The sequence below is a fragment of the Leucoraja erinacea genome, chromosome 30 (genome assembly GCF_028641065.1).
Source record: "Leucoraja erinacea ecotype New England chromosome 30, Leri_hhj_1, whole genome shotgun sequence".
Taxonomy (NCBI): domain Eukaryota; kingdom Metazoa; phylum Chordata; class Chondrichthyes; order Rajiformes; family Rajidae; genus Leucoraja; species Leucoraja erinaceus.
Genome location: NC_073406.1, coordinates 2,382,405 through 2,401,682, shown reverse-complemented (window position 1 = coordinate 2,401,682; position 19,278 = coordinate 2,382,405). Strand labels below are relative to the sequence as shown.

General features: G+C 47.5%; 1 protein-coding gene across 6 annotated transcripts in view; it reads right to left on the bottom strand.

Moving 5' to 3' along the window:
* The window catches only part of LOC129711466 (kazrin-like), a 243,283-nt gene that overhangs the window by 31,574 nt on the left and 192,431 nt on the right, over positions 1–19,278 (bottom strand). For 4 of the 6 annotated variants that reach the window (XM_055659082.1, XM_055659084.1, XM_055659087.1 and 1 more), the window contains 3 exons: positions 14,862–14,992; positions 12,170–12,229; positions 6,862–6,985 (listed from right to left, as the gene is read on the bottom strand). In XM_055659082.1, the coding sequence (XP_055515057.1) occupies positions 6,862–6,985; positions 12,170–12,229; positions 14,862–14,992 (315 nt within the window). The remainder of the gene's footprint in view (positions 1–6,861; positions 6,986–12,169; positions 12,230–14,861; positions 14,993–19,278) is intronic. The other 2 variants (XM_055659083.1, XM_055659085.1) reach the window with 1 other exon arrangement.

The following is a 19,278-nucleotide window of genomic DNA, read 5'->3' as shown; positions in this document are numbered from 1 at the left end:
TTCTTCAGATTTATTTATTTATTGAATTGGATTTAGAAATGTGATTCAAAGAGCTTTTGCTAAGTTACCCTTATAATATCTATTTCCTCCGTTTTCTCTCAAGGGAAAGCAAGGGGGGGGCATCAGGATTTTAGAGGTGATTAGGTGGGGCATGGCCAAAAAAAGGTTGGGAACCACTGCACTAGAGGCAGGAAACAACTTCCCGATGTTGGGGGAGTCCAGAACCAGGGGCCACAGTTTAAGAATAAGGAGTAAGCCATTTAGAACTGAGACGAGGAAACACTTTTTCTCACAGAGAGTGGTGAGTCTGTGGAATCCTGTGCCTCAGAGGGCAGTGGAGGCCGGTTCTCTGGATGCTTTTTATTTCATCGTGACCCTTCAGCCACCGTGAAGACTTCCACTGGGCTAGCATGTGTTAGATCCGCCCATCGGATGGAGGCGATGGCTGCATTGGGCCGTTATAACCAGCTGCAGCTAAACGGCTAAATCCGACGACACTTACTTCTAGACACAGTGGGGCGTTTCCATGCATTTTGTACTTCATCGGGGATTATACTTATGTGTGGCAATAATCTTCCTGATCTGTGTGCAAAAATAATTATTCACTGTACCTTGGTACAGGTGATAATAAAACCCCTTGGAGTAACTCAGCGGGACAGGCGGCATCTCTGGAGAGAAGGGTCTCGGCCCGAAACATCACCCGTTCCTTCTCTCCAGAGATGCCGCCTGTCCCGCTGAGTTACTCCAGCATTTTGTGTCTATCTTTGGTTTAAACCAGCATCTGCAGTTCCTTCCTACACAATGAAAGAACCTTTCTTTGAACTGTAGGTAGACAAAAAGGCTGGAGTGACTCAGCGGGTGAGGCAGCATCTACGGAGCGAAGGAATAGGTGACGTTTAAGACCTTCTTCAGACCGTTCTTTGAACCGTTGAACTTCCAGCGCCAAGTTCTTGCCCTAAATTCCAGAGGAGGTGAGCGGAGATACATAGTCTGAGGTGGAAGTTAAATCCAAAATCCTGATAAAATCTTCCAGTGTTGAACTCTCCGACCTCCCCCGTCATCGTGACCTCTCCTCCGATGCAGGAAACCACACAGAAGATGTGCCGTTTATTTTAAAATAGGTTTTTATTTGTATTCGAAGCTACACTGCTGAGCTTCTCATAGCATTCAGTGCGGGGAGGGGGGGAATAAAACATTTTCACTCTCAATTTCCCCAGCATAAATCTTCTATTTAGTTTCTTAAATAAATCCATTTTTTCTTTCAATATCGGTAGCATTATCTTACCTAATTTACAAATAACAAGCACCCCCAAATGGCGGGAATGCTTTTAAAAAGATGCCAAACTTACAAGGGATTTCAAAGCCCATCCTATTGCTGGACACCAGATAAAACAAGAATCTCAGACAGCACCACTGGCACTTAAACAAGTTAATGTACAATTACTTCAAGACTATTTTCTATGTGAGTTGGGTGATTGTGGATGGGATGACAGGTTGTTAATGTTTCGGGGGGGAGGAGGGGGAGGGATGAATTTCATTATTGTGGGGTTAACTTCACACGAAGAAGGGGAGGCCTGAATTGCTCTAAAGGGCCAGTCCCACCTACGCAATCTTTTATCGGCGACTTGCTGGAGCCCGTCGCAGTCGCAGCAGCTTGCCGAAAATCTTCGACGTGGTGAAAATCCAGAGGCGACCAGAATAAGGTACGACTCTTTGGGCGACTATTAACAGCCAGACAGGCCGAAATTTTTCAACATGTTGAAAATTCCAGTGGTGACCAGAAAACCTTCGAGGTGTTGAAATTCCAGCGGTGACCAGAATAAGGTACGACTCTTTGGGCGACTACGTACATTTTTCTGGTCGTCGCTGGATTTTCAACACCTCGAAATTTTTCGGACACTGGCTGCGAATGTGACGGGCACCAGCAATATCGCGGGGAAAAAAAACCCCAAAACGCTGTAAGTGGGACAGGCCCTTTGTAGACTGACGGGAGAGGAGTGGAATTGAAATGACTTGTAAGTTCGACAACATCTTAACAGGTCTCACAAAGCGTCTCCTTAGGAAATAAAACAGAAGACTCACAAAATGAAAAACACGTCCAACATCCCATGCAAGTTAACTCCTGCAACTGGTCTCTCAACATTGTGTCGTAGACATTCCCACTACAATAGCCAGCCTCCTCTGCAAAGTGAGATGGGGGGCACACACACACACACACACTTTCCAGCAGTCCCCCCGACCCCCATACGATGGTAGTGCGCCAAAGATCCTATAGCGAGCAAGACAAAGTACCGTCATGGGCAGATTCGTGGGTACATTTTGGCCCCATTTCCGTAACCATCTTCCGTCTCCTCACCAAAGATCCTGTAGCGGAGCAAAGATACTAGTGCGGAGACGGAAGCCGGTTACGGAAACATCCTCGTAACAATAAACGTTTTTTGGTAAAAATCTTCTCCTCATTTTCAGGATTTAAATTTATTAACACAAACTGTTCCCCCGCAACGTTGATTCCACTGCGAGTCGGGTCGGGTTACTAAAATGGATGACAAAAGGGCCCACGTTCCGCTCCGTTGCGTACTACACGTCAGCCCCATTGCATTTAGAAGGAGTGGTCTATCTTGCTCCGCTATAGGATCTTTGGTAGTGTGTTAGTTTGACATTATTTGCAGTTTGACAATTATTTTTAAAGAGACCTTGAAACCTTTGTCTGGGCCACAAATAAAGGCTCTTCGGAATAGCCGGCCTGTAGGTTTTGCGATGATAAATTTGTGATCTCAAATTTAATTTGTTTAAAAAAAAAATCTTTACTGAGATAAAATGACATCATCCTTTCTGGAAGACAGAAATGCTGGAGAAACTCAGTGGGTCGGGGCAGCGTCTACTGAGTTTCTCCAGCATTTTTGTCCACCTTCGATTTTTTTCCAGCATCTGCAGTTCTTTCTTAAACATTTCTCTTAAGGAGTAAGCCATTTAGAACGGAGACGAGGAAACACTTTTTCTCAAAGAGAGTGGTGGGTCTGTGGAATTCTCTGCCTTAGAGGGCGGTGGAGGCCGGTTCTCTGGATGCTTTCAAGAGAGAGTTAGATAGGGCTCTTAAAAATAGCGGAGTCAGGGGATATGGGGAGAAAATGACATCGGGAGAAGAATGGAGAGCAGGGGAGAGACAAGACTTTGCCTTCCACCACAGTGAGGAGGAGATTCGCTGTGATGGATGTTTGTGTGGGTGTGTGTCTTGGTTCTTTTCTTGTATGACTGCAGAAACCAAATTTTGTTTGAACTTCATGTGAGGTTGAAACGGGGTACTGATTGTGGATGATCAGCCATGATCACATTGAATGGCGGTGCTGACTCGAAGGGCCAAATGGCCTCCTCCTGCACCTATTGTCTATTTCATAATTTCTGGTGCTGCAGAACCAATTTTTTTAGATAATACGGACTGGAAAAATTGTATTATTAACGATCCAATAAAAACTGCAGCCGTAGCAGTGACCTGTGAAGGTTTCTGATTATAATCAGTTCCACAGTAATTTAATGAAGTAGGCATTTAAAATGCCTGATAATTCATGGCTGGCAGCTGTAAGTAATGAGCGATGACTGGGCACCCTTTGCAGAGTGGGGCTTGGTCTGTAGCTGCCACTAACCCAGGGAACATCTCAGGAATTACATTTAGTTTAGCTATCTAGCATGGAAACAGGCCCTTCAGCCCATCGAGTCCACACTCACTACACGTCAGCTGCAATTAACCTATAAACCCGCACGTCTTTGGGATGAGGGAAGAAACCGGAGCACCCGGAGGAAACCCACGCGGTCACTGGGAGAACGTGCAAACTCCACACAGGCAGCAGCCGAGGTCAGGATCGGACCCGGGTCTCTGCGCCACCGTGCCGCCCATGGTGAAGTCATTAGATTGGAGAAGCCCCATGTTTAGAGTCTTACTCGATCGCTGTCTAGCAGAAGTAGCACGTGACTTCCACCCACCAATTGTTTGAGAGGACAGAAATTGGCACCATGTTATAGCACGGACATTGTGGGCCGAAGGGCCAGTTCCTGTGCTGTACTATGTAACTCTACATGGGCCTGTGACTAACTTAACCTTTGCAACTCTTCTGTGGAACATTCCACTGATGGAAGAGAGAGGGAATGATGCAGACAGGCAAATGTTGCACGCAAATGTTTAGATCGTTAAACTAAATTAAGTCTCGGCCCGAAACTTCACCTACTTCTTCTCTCCAGAGGTGCTGCCCGTCCCGCTGAGTTACTCCGGCTTTTTGTGTCTATCTATCTATTAAACTATCGCAGTCAGGTGTCGAAAACAGAAGGGGCATGGAATCTTGGCTGAGATCAGCAGAATGTAAAGGGGTGGTATAATGTGTAAAGGGATGGAATGCTGGATGGTATAATGTGTGCAAGTACTTCATGGGCCATCCATGGGCTGCTAGCGGCATCTGCTGCAACTGGAGAGCTGTCCTGAACCACTAGCTACCTTATGGGAGACCCTCGGACTAACTTGGATCGGACTTTACTGGCTTTACCTTGCACTAAACGTTATTCCCTAATCATGTATCTGTACACTATGGACGGCCCAATTGAAATAATGTACAGTCTTTCCCCTGACTGGTTAGCATGCAACAAAAGCTTTTCACTGTAGCTCGGTACATGTGACAATAAACATAGAAATTAGGTGCAGGAGTAGGCCATTCGGCCCTTCAAGCCTGCACCGCCATTCAATATGATCATGGCTGATCATCCAACTCAGTATCCCGTACCTGCCTTCTCTCCATACCCTCTGATCGCCTTTAGCCACAAGGGCCACATCTAACTCCCTCTTAAATATAGCCAATGAACTGTGGCCTCAACTGGCTTCAAATGGGGCTGAAACCCAAAGGAAATAGGCAACGTTTCGGGTCGAAACCCGAAGGGTTTCGGGACGAAACGTTGCCTATTTCCTTCGCTCCATAGATGTTGCTGCACCCGCTAAGTTTTTGGCTGATCATCCAACTCAGTATCCCGTACCTGCCTTCTCTCCATACCCCCTGATCCCCCTTAGCCACAAGGGCCACATCTAACTCCCTCTTAAATATAGCCAATGAACTGTGGCCTCGACTACCCTCTGCGGCAGAGAGTTCCAGAGATTCACCACTCTAAAACTAAACTGAAGTGTTTTGCTTATTGCACCACACCTGTGAAACGTGACGCCTTGGTGAGCCTCTGCTGCAGTTTAATCACGATGACACCTGGACAGGTAGAGTTTGCATTGTCAGCGTCGCACTCATTAGATCACATGCTCTCAAATGTATAAGTTAATGTGGCGTTTTAAACAAAGTGCCCAAGATATTAAGGGTTTAAGAAGGAACTGCAGATGCTGGAAAAATCGAGGGTGGATAAAATTGCTGGAGAAACTCAGCGGACTGCGGCAGCATCTATGTGGAGCGAATTAAAGAGGCAACGTTTCGGGCCGAAACCCTTCTTCGGACTGATGGACTTATCATGTCTTGTTCAGTCTGAAGAAGGGTTTCGGCCCGAAACGTCGAGACCCTTCTTCGAAGGAATAGGTGCCGTTTCGGGTCGAGACCCTTCTTCGAAGGAATAGGTGACGTTTCGGGTCGAGACCCTTCTTTGAAAGAATAGGTGACGTTTCGGGGTCGAGACCCTTCTTTGAAGGAATAGGTGACGTTTTGGGTCAAGACCCTTCTTCGAAGGAATAGGTGACGTTTCGGGTCAAGACCCTTCTTCGAAGGAATAGGTGACATTTCGGGTCGAGACTCTTCTTCGAAGGAATAGGTGACATTTCGGGTCGAGACCCTTCTTCGAAGGAATAGGTGACGTTTCGAGTCGAGACCCTTCTTTGAAGGAATAGGTGACGTTTCGGGTCAAGACCCTTCTTCGAAGGAATAGGTGACGTTTCGGGTCAAGACCCTTCTTCGAAGGAATAGGTGACATTTCGGGTCGAGACTCTTCTTCGAAGGAATAGGTGACATTTCGGGTCGAGACCCTTCTTCGAAGGAATAGGTGACGTTTCGGGGCGAGACCCTTTGGTTTGTGGATGGCAGCCCAGCTAAGGGGTTGGTTCTGGATTTTGTCCTGTCAGCACGCTTTGGTTCACTATCCCAGTAAATCTGCTGTGATTTTGTAGCCAATTCCAAGAGTTGTCGTCAATAGGCAAGGTGGAACAAGGTCTCTTTAATTGAACACTCTCTATATTTCAATCAGAACATGCTCAGCCCAGGGGGAATGATGCAGCCACCATATTGTCACCAATCCAGTCCCTGGCGACTGGATCTGGAAACTGATCGTAACCGGAGTTGATTTGAGGAAAACTGTGAGCATGCCCAGTTGTAGCGAGGAGGACGTTCCAATACATGGTCAAACTGATGAAACACAACACAGTGTGGGACTTGGGGAACGGACGTACAGGAGAAATCACCTTACACAGAAGCACAAATGCAATTATTTACAGACACAGCTGTCCCTTCAGAGTTCCAGCTTCAGTAAATTAAAACACAGCTGTTTTTACTCCACACAGATTCACAAGTGACTTTTTATCCACACAAAATTTATATATATATAATATGTATATATATACACACACACATTAATTACAGAGATCGCTGGACCAGACCCAGCACGCGTGTAATTTAAAATTTAAAAACACAGACATGCACACAGCTAACGAGCACATGCGTGTGCTCACACACACACACACACGCACATTCACACCCAACAAGCGCGAGTGCCCACACGCATATGTCACGTGAGCGCACACACGCACACACACACACACGCACACACACACTCTCTGTGAGCGAGTGGCTGTTTATCACCAATCTGCATCTTCCTCTACGTAATAATCGGTAGAAGTACCATCAAACAGGCCGGGGTCCAGGGATTTCCGCTGCTTGCCCCTGGCAAACACCCGCGAGATGGAACCAAACACCAACTTCTCCTTCTTTTTCTTCCTCTTTTGTTCTTCTAGATCTTCTAGCGACTAGTAATCAAAAAAGAAAAACACAAAAAACTTCAGTCGCCTTTTTTCACCCCCAGCTATCAGGCATGAAATAAAATGTGTTTCACAAGTTGTAATGAATGAATTAATGAATGCATGCTTATTGGCCATTTATTCACATACAAGGAATTTGCTTTGGTGCTCCTGCCCACAAATTACAACACGATATCTGAGGATCTGAGGAAGGACATTATTGCCATAGAGGGAGTGCAGAGACGGTTCACCAGACTGATTCCTGGGATGTCAGGACTGTCTTATGAAGAAAGACTGGATAGACTTGGTTTATACTCTCTAGAATTTAGAAGATTGAGAGGGGATCTTATAGAAACTTACAAAATTCTTAAGGGGTTGGACAGGCTACATGCAGGAAGATTGCTCCCGATGTTGGGGAAGTCTAGGACAAGGGGTCACAGCTTAAGGATAAGGGGGAAATCCTTTGAAACCGAGATGAGAAGAACTTTTTTCACACAGAGAGTGGTGAATCTCTGGAACTCTCTGCCACAGAGGGTAGTTTGAGGCCAGTTCATTGGCTATATTTAAGAGGGAGTTAGATGTGGCCCTTGTGGCTAAGGGGATCAGGGGGTATGGAGAGAAGGCAGGTACGGGATACTGAGTTGGATGATCAGCCATGATCGTATTGAATGGCGGTGCAGGCTCGAAGGGCCGAATGGCCTACTCCTGCACCTAATTTCTATGTTTCTATGATACACAGTGACAGTTAGGAATGACACATAAAACATTAATAATAAAACATTATCGATTAAACATGTGAATTAAAGGAGTAGAATTAGGCCCATCCAGTCCACTCCGCCATTCAATGATGGCTGATCTATCTCTGCCTCCTAACCCCATTCTCCTGCCTTCTCCCCGTAACCCTTGACACCCGTTCTAATCAAGAATCTGTCTATCTGTGCCTTAACAATACCCACTGACTTGGCCTCCACAGCCCTCTGTGGCAATGTTCCACAGATTAACTGCCCTCTGACTAAAGACTAACGGTTTTCCTACATTGGGGAACCGAGAACCAGAGTATTAAACACAGGTTTAAGGTGAGGGTGGGGAAAGGTTTTATAGGAATCTGAGGGGTAATTTTTTCATACAGGGTGTGGTGGATTAATGTAACGAGCTGCCAGATGAGGTAGTTGAGGCAGGGACTATGGCAACGTTTAAGAAACATTTCGACATGGAAAAGACAGGTTTAGAGGGATATGGGCCAAATGCTGGTACAGTGCCCTCCATAATGTTTGGGACAAAGACCCGTCACTTATTTATTTGCCTCTGTGCACCACAATTTGAGATTTGTAATAGAAAAAAATAATCACAAATGGTTAAAGTGCACATTGGCAGATTTTATTAAAGGCCATTTTTATACATTTTGGTAGAAATCACAGCCATTGATTTATTAATGTTTTAATTTTACTAAAGTAAACATTAATTTTAGTTTAGAGATACAGCGCGGAAACAGGCCCTTCGGCCCACTGAGTCTGCACCGACTAGCACAGTGTGTAAGCTGTTCTACACACACTAGGCCCAGTTTACTTTTATACCAAGCCAAGGGGGGGGGGGGGGGGGGGGGGGTTACTCAGCAGGGCCGGTTCAGAGCAGCTATAGCTCTGGGGATTAAGCTGTTCTTAAGTCTGGAGGTTCGGGCGTGGAAGGCCTTGTAACGTTTGCCGGGATGGTAGAAGTTCGAACAGACTATTGCAAGGGTGTGAGGAGTCTAGCAGAGTCGTGGACTAAATATTGCTGCAGAACAGAACTAAAGACGCAGTGTGCTCAGCAGCAGCGCATTCACTGGCCAGCTGCTCCGTGCAGTAAGCTGTCAGGTCAGCCTGGGCGTTGTGATGAATTGCCCGCGCTTGGCTTGAAGGCATGACCCACATATTCCTGCGTTAAATGCAGGACTATCAGGCTTCCACCACCAGCCATTCAGAAAATGCGCGCTGGCATCGAAGGAGATTAAGTTTTAGTGTAAAGATATGGCAAGGCAGTACCGAGATAAATCTCCGGAGAAGAAAAAGAACACCATTTTATTTTCCAAAGGATAAAATGAATCTCACTGTTGGTTATTAAATGTTTAAACAGGAACTGCAGATGCTGGAAAAATCAAAGATAGAGAAAAATGCTGGAGAAACTCAGCGGGTGAGGCAGCATCTATGGAGTGAAGGAATAGGTGACGTTTCGGGGCGAGACCCTTCGGGTCTCGCCCCGAAACGTCACCTATTCCTTCGAAGAAGGGTCTCGACCCGAAACGTCATCTATTCCCTTCGCTCCATAAATGCTGCCTCACCCGCTGAGTTTCTCCAGCATTTTGGTCTACCTTAGGTTATTTAGTATGTAAGAAGGAACTGCAGATGCTGGTTTGAACCAAAGATAGACACAAAAAGCTGGAGTAACTCAACGGGACAGGCAGCATCTCTGGAGAGAAGGAATGGGTGATGTCTCGACCCGAAACTTCACCAATTCCTCCTCTGCAGGGATGTTGCCTGTCCCGCTGAGTTACTCCAGCTTTTTGGGTCTATCTTCGGTTATTTAGTGATTCCAGTGCAGTCTGTGTGGAGGAAAACTGCTTCAGAATGACTAGCACGTCAGGCTAACGTTAGCTCAGTGTTTAAGAAGGAACTGCAGATGCTGGAAAATCGACGATAGACAAAAGTGCTGGAGGAACTCAGCGGGTGCGGCAGCATCTATGATGCGAAGGAAATAAGCAACGTTTCGGTAGAACGGTTTCGGCCCGAAACTTTGCCTATTTCCTTCGCTCCATAGATGCTGCCTCACCCGCTGAGTTCCTCCAGCACTTTTGTCTACATAACATTAGCTCAGATTAGGAATGAACTGCAGGTAACGTTCTACACCAAAGTTCGACACAAAAAGCTGGTGTAACTCAGCGGGTCAGGCAGCATCTCTGGAGAGAAGGAATGGGTGACGTTTCTGGTTGGAACCCTTCTTGTGACTTCACATAGAGATGCTGCCTGACCCGCTGAGCAGCCCCAGCATGTTGTGTCCAATGTTAGCTTACTTTAGTTCAGGGAGCCCGTTTTGCATCCTACACAATTTACAGAAGCCAATTTGCCTACAAACCCGCAGCCCTTTTGGATGGTGGGAAGAAACCTGAGCACCCGGAGAAAACCCACACTCTCACAGGGACAAAGGACAAAGGAGATTTATTGTGCAGTGAAATTTGAGTTGCCATTGCAGCACACAAATAAAATAAACACAACATTATAGAATTTAACATTAAACATAACCCCCCCCTCCTCCCCCCTCACAGCGGGATCAGCGTTTCCCACAGTGAGGGAAGGCAGCAAGGTTCAGTCCACTTCCTGGGTTCACCCAGCCTTCACAGTCGCCGCTACTCAACGTGCAAACTCAACACAGACAGCAGACGAGGTCAGGGTTGAACCCAGGTGCCTGGCGCTGAGAGGCAGCAGCTCCACCTGCATAGTTTAGAGGGACAGCGTGGGAACAGTCCACCGAGTCCACGCCGACCAGCGGTCACCCCGTACACTCGCACTATCCTACGCACCAGACATCATTTACAAATTTACCAAAGCCAATTAGTCTGCAAGCCCGCAGGTCTATGGAGTGTGGGAGGAAACCGGAGCTCCCAGCGAAAACCCACACAGGTCACGGGGAGAAACGTACAAACTTCGTACAGACAGCGCCCGTTGTCAGGATCGAACCCGGGTCTCTGGCGCTGCGCCACCGTGCCGCCCTTGGGTAATGGGTCACAAATGGGCCCGCAATTCAGTTAAGGGCTTGTAGAAAGGAAGGGAGCAGGAAAGCCCATGGGAAATAGATGTGGAATAAGACACCACGCTCAGGGGAGCAGACACTTTGCTGAACTGAGGGAGGGGAGTTGGCTTGTCAGACTGGAGATTAAGGGGCTGTCTTTTAAAGGAGACAGGCCCAAATGCGATCTTTTCAATGAGATTAAGATACTTTATAAATAAAAGGAATTATGGAAAATACCACAGCAAATCGAACAAGTGATTATTTGTACTTTTTTGTTTAATGGCGACGTGTACACTTGGATTGAGCTATGAGTGAAAGAATCTCCAGGTTAATGTTCCTTGCCCCGTACAATTGCTGCTGTACTCTGTCTCTGATTACTGGTGGGTGCAAGGCTATCGTGACTTAGTGACTGGAATAACTGATACTATTAAGCAAGGGTCAAGAACATGGAGTGAGTTAGAGGCTCGTGGAGATGCAGACACTGGAATCCTGAGCAAAACCACAAGGTGCTGGAGGGGCAGGCATGGCGGCACAGCGGTAGAGTTGCTGCCTCACAGCGTCAGAGACCCGCGTTCCATCTCCACTACGGGTGCTGCCTGTATGTACGGAGTTTGTACGTTCTCCCAACGCAATCTTCGGTTTCCTCCCACACTCCAAAGACGTGCAGGTTTGTAGGTTAATTGGTTTGTTATGAATGTAAATAGTCACTTGTGTGTTGGGTAGTGTTAGTGTGCGGGGATCGCGGGTCGGCACGGACTTGATGGGCTGAAGGGCCTGTTTCCGTGCTGTTTCTCTACACTAAACTGAACTGAACTGCACCTTTGGTGGGAAGGGACCTGACCCAAAGCGTTGTCTACCCGATCCCTCCACGGATGCTGCCTGGCCTGCTGTTGCTACAGCACCTTATGCATTGCCATGGAGTGACCTAGAGGTAACTAGTCTTTAAACCCCTGTCCCACGGTACGAGTTCATTCAAGAGTTCTCCCGAGTTTGCCCTGTGAGATTTACGGTAATGGCCACTCGTCGGTACTCGGGGCTCTCGTGGACATTTTTCAACAGGTTGAAAAATCTTCACGATTCTTCCCGAGCTCACCGCTTATCCCGAGTGCCGGCCGTTAGCGTTACGAGCCGCTAAGAGACGTCCCCGAGCTCCGACGTACCCGCTACGCTCATTCACCCTGCTTACCGAGTTTGATTTTTTTTTAAACTCGGGAGAGCTCTTGGAATGAACTCATACCGTGGGACAGGGCTATAACTTAGCTCCATCACATTTGCATATCGCTGAAATATCTTTGAATATAACTATATCACAGCATGACTAACCTGCTCTATTTAAACCGCAGTGGCATAGATTCATATTCATTACTTTATTCATTAATGCAGTCTCATTACTCATCCGTTAAGATCGCTAAAGAGTAGATGCTGCCTCACCCGCTGAGTTTCTCCAGCTTTTTTGTCTACCTTCGACTTTTCCAGCATCTGTAGTTCTTTCTTAAACATAGGATAAAGGGTAGTTTAGTTCAGTTTAAGTTTTAGTTTGACACGTGTACCGAGGTACAGTGAAAAGCTTGCTAACAAGAGTACAATTGGTGCAAGATAGAGTCCGATTAAAGATAGTTCACAAAGCTGGAGTAACTCAGCGGGACAGGCAGCAGCATCTCTGGAGAGAAGGAATGGGTGACGCTTCGGGTCGAGACCCTTCTACAGACTAGGTTCGGACTGTAGTCTAGCACAGGGGTGGGCAACCTTGTTCTGCATAGGGGGCGGGACGCATGTCTGTGAGTGGATGGCTGTCCACATCTATCATGTGTATACATGGATCCCGCCCCGCATGGCATTCATCAAATCACGTGCTCACAGACATTAGACAAAACAGCTGGGGAAACTCAGCGGGTGAGGCAGCCTCATGCAATCCTTGCATGTCTCACCCGCTGAGTTTCTCCAGCATTTTTGTCTACCTTCGATTTTTCCAGCATCTGCAGTTCTTTCTTAAACGTACAAAGAGTTCAGGCCTGGCGTGGGAAGTGAGATGTACACAATGCTGTAGGTTCAGCATCAAGTTCTGGACGAGAGAGCCATTACGTTTGACAGCTGAGAGAAAAGTCATTGGGCCCATTGTGTCAACGCCAGCTCCCTCCTGGAGCAATCAACATCCAATCTCACTGTCCTAGTCTTCTCCCCAAAGCCCTGGCCAATCTTGTTACCAGTTTGAACCGTGACAGATACAGTGCTCGACTATTTCAATCACTCCCTGTCGTAAAGCAATCGACTTTCTACCAACCCCTCTGTGTTAGTAAACCTCTCAGCTGCCTCTCCCAACTATTGTCTCCACCTCACTAACTAACCCCTGAACCAAAGGCTGTAGGTTTTCCCTTCTAACTCCTTGATTATACCTTTACTTGACCTTCCCTTCTCTAACAGCAGCAGCAGCATCAATCGCCCATGCGTTCCATATCCTTGACGCTAAATGACGATAATAAACGTACCAGGACTGTGGAACTGCAGACCTCACTAGAAGCATAAACTGCCCTGTCAACGCTCCACTCAGCTAAACATTTAGTTTCAAGTTTGCTTTTAAAATCCCCCGAAATTCTGCCAGTGGCTCTCACTGGGTATTTTTAAGAAGGAACTGCAGATGCTGGAAAAAAACGAAGGTAGACAAAAATGCTGAAGAAACTCAGCGGGTGGGGCAGCACCTATGGAGCGAAGGAAATAGGTGACGTTTCGGGTCGAGACCCTTCTTCAGACGGGCTATTTTTAAATCATTGGGTATTTTTAAAGCATCGATGGATAGATTCTTGATTAGTACGGGTGTCAGGGGTTATGGGGGGGAGGCAGGAGAATGGAGTTAGGAGAGAGAGACAGATCAGCCATGATTGAATAGTAGACTCGATGGGCCGAATGGCCTAATTCTGCTCCTATAATTTAAGGTTTTAAAGGTGGATTCTGACCTTGCCCAACTGTGAGATTATCAGCTGTGATTATCTACATCTCTCCTTTTTAAATCGATGACTTGCAGATTCGACACCCCGTATTTTATATTTAACCCAGCATCAAAATAAAATAGGTGTTGTCTGTGTGGAGTTTGCACGTTCTCCCTGTGGCTGCGTGAATTTCCTCTGTCCCCCCACACTACAAAGACATTTGTAGGTTTGTAAGTTAATTGGCTTGGTAAAAATTGTAAAATTATCCCCTAGTGTGTGTAGGGTAGTGTTAATGTGTGTGTGTGTGTGTGTGTGTGTGTGTGTGTGTGTGTGTGTGTGTGTGTGTGTGTGTGTGTGTGTGTGTGTGTGTGTGTGTGTGTGTGTGTGTGTGTGTGTGTGTGTGTGTGTGTGGGGGGGGTTCTGGTTAGTGGGGAGAAGGGCCTGTTTCCGTGGTGAATCTCTAAACTGAACTAAAAATATCCATTGACCAGGGGCCTCCAATGAATTCCACAGATTCACCACCCTCTGACTAAAGGAATTCCTCCTCATCTCCTTCCTAAAGGAATGTGCTTTTATTTTGAGGCTGTGGCCTCTGGTCCCAGACTGTCCCACTAGTGGAAACATCCTCTCCACATCCACGTCTTTCACCACCCTCTGATGAGAGAGAGAGAGAGAGAGAGATAGATAGAAAGAGAGCAAGGTGTGTGTGCGTATGCATGTGCGCAGTGTATATGTGTGTGTACGTGTGTATGTGTGTGTGTGCGTGTGTGTGCGTGTGTGCGTGTGTGTGTGTGTGTGTGTGTGTGTGTGCGTGTGTGCGTGCGTGTGCACGCGCGTGTGTGTGTGTGGTACGTGTGTGGGTGTGGGCGTGGGGGGGTGCGTGTGCACGCGTTTGTGGGCGTGTGTACGTGCGTGTGCGCGCGTGTCTGTGTGTGCGTACGTGTGTGTGTGTGTACGTGCGTGTGTGCCTGCGTGTGTGTGTGTGGTACGTGCGTGTGCGTGCGTGCGTGCCTGTGTGTGTGCCTGTGTGTGTGCGTGTGTGTGTGTGTGCGTGCGTGTGTGCCTGTGTGTGTGTGCGTGTGCGCGCGTGTCTGTGTGTGCCTGTGTGTGTGTACGTGCGTGTGCGCGCGTGTCTGTGCGTGTGTGCCTGCGTGTAGCTTGAGCTGAGCTAGTGAGGGTGGGACAGTGTGGCTCCTTACATTACAGAGCGAGTGTGTCCGATGTCGCGGTGAGTTGATGTCACTCGGTGTGGATGACCTTTCACCCTCAAGCAGCGAGGCGTCTGACACGGTGGACGGCTGCCTCGAGTGACACGGACTGACCCGCACTCCTGCGTAAAGATTAAACATAAACATCCATCAACACATGACCTGTCATCTTGGACCCCAAATGAGGTAAGGACCTTCCCCCCACATTCTCCTCCTCAGCCGAAGGCACCAAGAAGATAATATTTAACTACCGGGTCAACGTTGACTGTGCTATGGTCGATGGTAATCATGACTGGTTAGCACTCAACAAAAACCTTTCACTGTACCTCAGTACACGTGACAATAAACTAAACTGAAGGAGGCCTTCATCGGTCAAGGTATTGCGTATGGAAGTTGGGGAGGTCATGTTACAGTTGTACAAGATGTTGGTGAGGCTCAGTAGAAGGGTCTCGACCCGAAACATCCCCTTTCCTTCTATCCAGAGATGCTGCCTGTTCCGCTACTTAGGCGACTATAGGTGACACATGGTCGCGGGGTGAAGCCTGTATGGTCGTGAGTTGTCTCCTAACGTTTTTCCGGACGCCGCTGGATTTTGAAATGTTCAAAACCTTCTGGCGACTGTGAGCTGGACATAGCTGGTCTTCTCCTGACGTAGGCACTGTTGCAGGTTGGCGCCGGGTGATAACTTCGGTGAATTGCATTGGCGACTGCCTTCGCCAACCTACGACAGGTACCGGCGACTGAAATGTCTTCAGTTGTCGCCAACAGGGTCGTTCCTTGTCGTAGCTTGTCGCGGGCAGGCGTACGTTGACTTTGGTTGCCTTCGATTTCCTCCCACACTTCAAGGACGGTGAGGTTTGTAGGTTAATTGGCTTGGTATAAATGTAAAAACTGTCCCTGGTGTAGAATAGTGTTAGTGTGCGGGGATCGCGGGTCGGCACGGACTCGATGGGCTGAAGGGCCTGTTTCCGTGCTGTTCCTCTAAACTAAACTGAACTGAACTGCACCTTTGGTGGGAAGGGACCCGACCCAAAGCGTTGTCTACCCGATCCCTCCACGGATGCTGCCTGGCCTGCTGTTGCTCCAGCACCTTATGCATTGCCATGGAGTGACCTAGAGATAACTAGTCTTTAAACCCCTGTCCCACGGTACGGGTTCATTCAAGAGTTCTCCCGAGTTTGCCCTGATACGAACTCGGAGATTTACGGTAATGGCCACTCGTCGGTACTCGGGGCTCTCGTGGACATTTTGAAAAATTTTCACGATTCTTCCCGAGCTCACCGCTTATCCTGAGTAGATGCCGTTAGCGTTACGAGCCGCTAAGAGACGTCCCCGAGCTCTGACGTACCCGCTACGTTCATTCTCCCTGGTCGGTGCGGACTGTATCTCTTAAAACTCAAACTCCAAAACTACCCAAATGTTGTTTTAAAGATCCATGAGGTCACAAAAGAGTGTTGGACATAAAAGAGGGTGAAAGCTAGTTCAGATTTATTTTAAGATGCGTGTAACTCCGGGCTATTAAGCTACGGGATGAGAGACCATTACATAACACCTCAGCCCGAGGGAAAAGCAGCGGCTGCTCAACAAAAATTCATTAAAAGATAAAAGATGTCAATCTCCATCCACCGCCACGAGATAATTGTACACGGTGGAATGAGTAAATAAATCCGTCCGAATCCACAACTAAGTGGTGGGAAGTCGGGCCAAATATGGAATGTGTTAACTGAATGGAAACAATAAGGGACCATGAATCAGCCAGGGACACCAGAGGGGTTTGTTTAGAGGCATTTAGTTTACAAGAAAACTTCCATTAAGTTTTATGTGATTTGGAAAATTTAAAATATCAGGCGCTTAAAAGACTCTTCCTGTTATTCGTCCGTTTTTAAAACAAGACTTTGACAAACTTCAAGTTGCAGAATAACAGGGAAACAGATCGAACTAGACCAAAGTGCAGCTTATTGTGGCGGAAGACATTGTCGCTGTTGAACAAGGAGACCCCCTGTGAATGCAGACCCTGGCTGGGGCCACGGACAACCTGCTTCCCGCTACTTGCTTTGATCCATCCGTAGGGCCCTACTGCTGATAAGACACTAAATGCTGGAGTAACTCAGCGGGACAGGCAGCATCTCTGGAGAGAAGGAATGGGTGATGTTTCAGATGTTTTGGGTCTGAAGAAGGGTCTCAACCAGAAAGCCATTCCTTCTCTCCAGAGATGCTGCCTGTCCTGCTGAGTTACTCCAGCATTTAGTGTCTATCTTCACTCAAGTTACATTATAGGAACGACCTTCTCCTGCGCACACACATACACTCCAACCCTGCTTGTGAACCAGTTCACATCCACTGCCTTTCATGTCTTTATCAGTTGCATCCAGCCAGTCAAACCTCTGAGGTCAAAGCTGAATGGGCACAATAGCTAGCAGTGAGGGACATAGAAACATAGAAATTAGGTGCAGGAGTAGAGGCCATTCGGCCCTTCGAGCCTGCACTGCCATTCAATATGATCATGGCTGATCATCCAACTCAGTATCCCGTACCTGCCTTCTCTCCATACCCCCTGATCCCCTTAGCCACAAGGGCCACATCTAACTCCCTCTTAAATATAGCCAATGAACTGGCCTCAACTAGCTTCAAATAGGGCCGAAACCCAAAGGAAATAGGCAACGTTTCGGGTCGAAACCCGAAGGGTTTCGGGACGAAACATTGCCTATTTCCTTCGCTCCATAGATGCTGCTGCACCCGCTGAGTTTTTGGCTGATCACCCAACTCAGTATCCCCCGTACCTGCCTTCTCTCCATACCCCCTGATCCCCTTAGCCACAAGGGCCACATCTAACTCCCTCTTAAATATAGCCAATGAACTGTGGCCTCAACTACCCTCTGCGGCAGAGAGTTCCAGAGATTCACCACTCTCTGTGTGAAAAAAGTTCTTCTCATCTCGGTTTTAAAGGATTTCCCCTTTATCCTTAAGCTGTGACCCCTTGTCCTGGACTTCCCTAACATCGGGAACAATCTTCCTGCATCTAGCCTGTCCAACCCAAAGGGACCCAGCACTCCTTGATACCAGTTATTGGATTTTAATCAAGGGGTATAAAATGACAGCTGCCTTGAGTAACCAGTGGGAACATAATGAAGGGGATTGAGCAGCCTGTACACGGAATAACATTCATGTGTGACCCAACCACCGGTGAATGTTGAGGTATCTCACTGCTCATATACCTCGGGGCAGCACGCTGGCGATGCGGTAGTCTTGCTGCCTCACCGCGCCAGGGACCCAGGTTCAATGCTGACTCCGGGTGCTGTCTGTACGGAGTTTGCACGTGCGTGACCTGCGTGGGTTTTCTTCAGGTGCTCCCGTTTCTCCCCACACTCCAAAGATGTCTCTGTTTGCAGGTTAATTGGCCTCTGTAAATTGTGCAGCTGGGACAAGCTGGGCCGAAAGGGCCAACCTGTTTCCGCGATGTATCTCTTGAGTCTAAAGTAAAGTCTACCAGTGCTCTTCCAGTGCTAAGACTTTTTTTTTTTCCACCGCCACTCCTATCCGCCTGTCTTTGCCTCTCAATTATACAAGAAATTCAATCCCCTCTGAGAGCTGCACGTACCCTGTACCCATTTATGGTTTGAAGTGGCGATTTTCATTCAAAGAATGGACGGAAAAGCTTCCCCCAGTCAGAACATTCTTAGAACATCGCAGCTGAGAAACTGGATCCATCACCAATTCAGAACAATTTTCCCTTTGATATGTTTAAGAAGGAACTGCAGATGCAGGAAAAATCAAAGGTAGACAAAAATGCTGGAGAAACTCAGCGGGTGAGGCAGCATCTATGGAGCGAAGGAATAGGTGACGTTTCGGGTCGAGACCCTTCTTCGAAGGAATAGGTGACGTTTCGGGTCGAGACCCTTCTTCGAAGGAATAGGTGGCGTTTCGGGTCGAGACCCTTCTTCGAAGGAATAGGTGACACTAACACTATCCTACACACACTAGGGACAATTTTATATTCATACCAAACCAATTAGCTTACAAACCTGTACGTCTTTGGAGTGTGGGAGGAAACCGAAGATGGCGGAGAAAACCCACACAGGTCACGGGGAGAACGTGCAAACTCCGTACAGACAGCGCCCGTAGTGAAGGTGGAACCTGGGTCTCTGGAGCTGTGAGGCAGCGACTCTACCCGCTGTTTACAACAACATTTGGTCAGAAAGAGAAGTCTGAATGCATTTCGTTGTCTCTGTACTGTACACTGACAATGACAATTAAAATTGAATCTGAATCTGAATCTGAATCTGAATGAATAAAATCTTGAACAAAATGAAATAAAAACTGGAGGAAGGGTCTCGACCCGATTCGTCACCTCCAGAGATGCAGCCTGTCCCACTGCGTTTGGTGGTACTCTATCATTGAAGAAACCTGG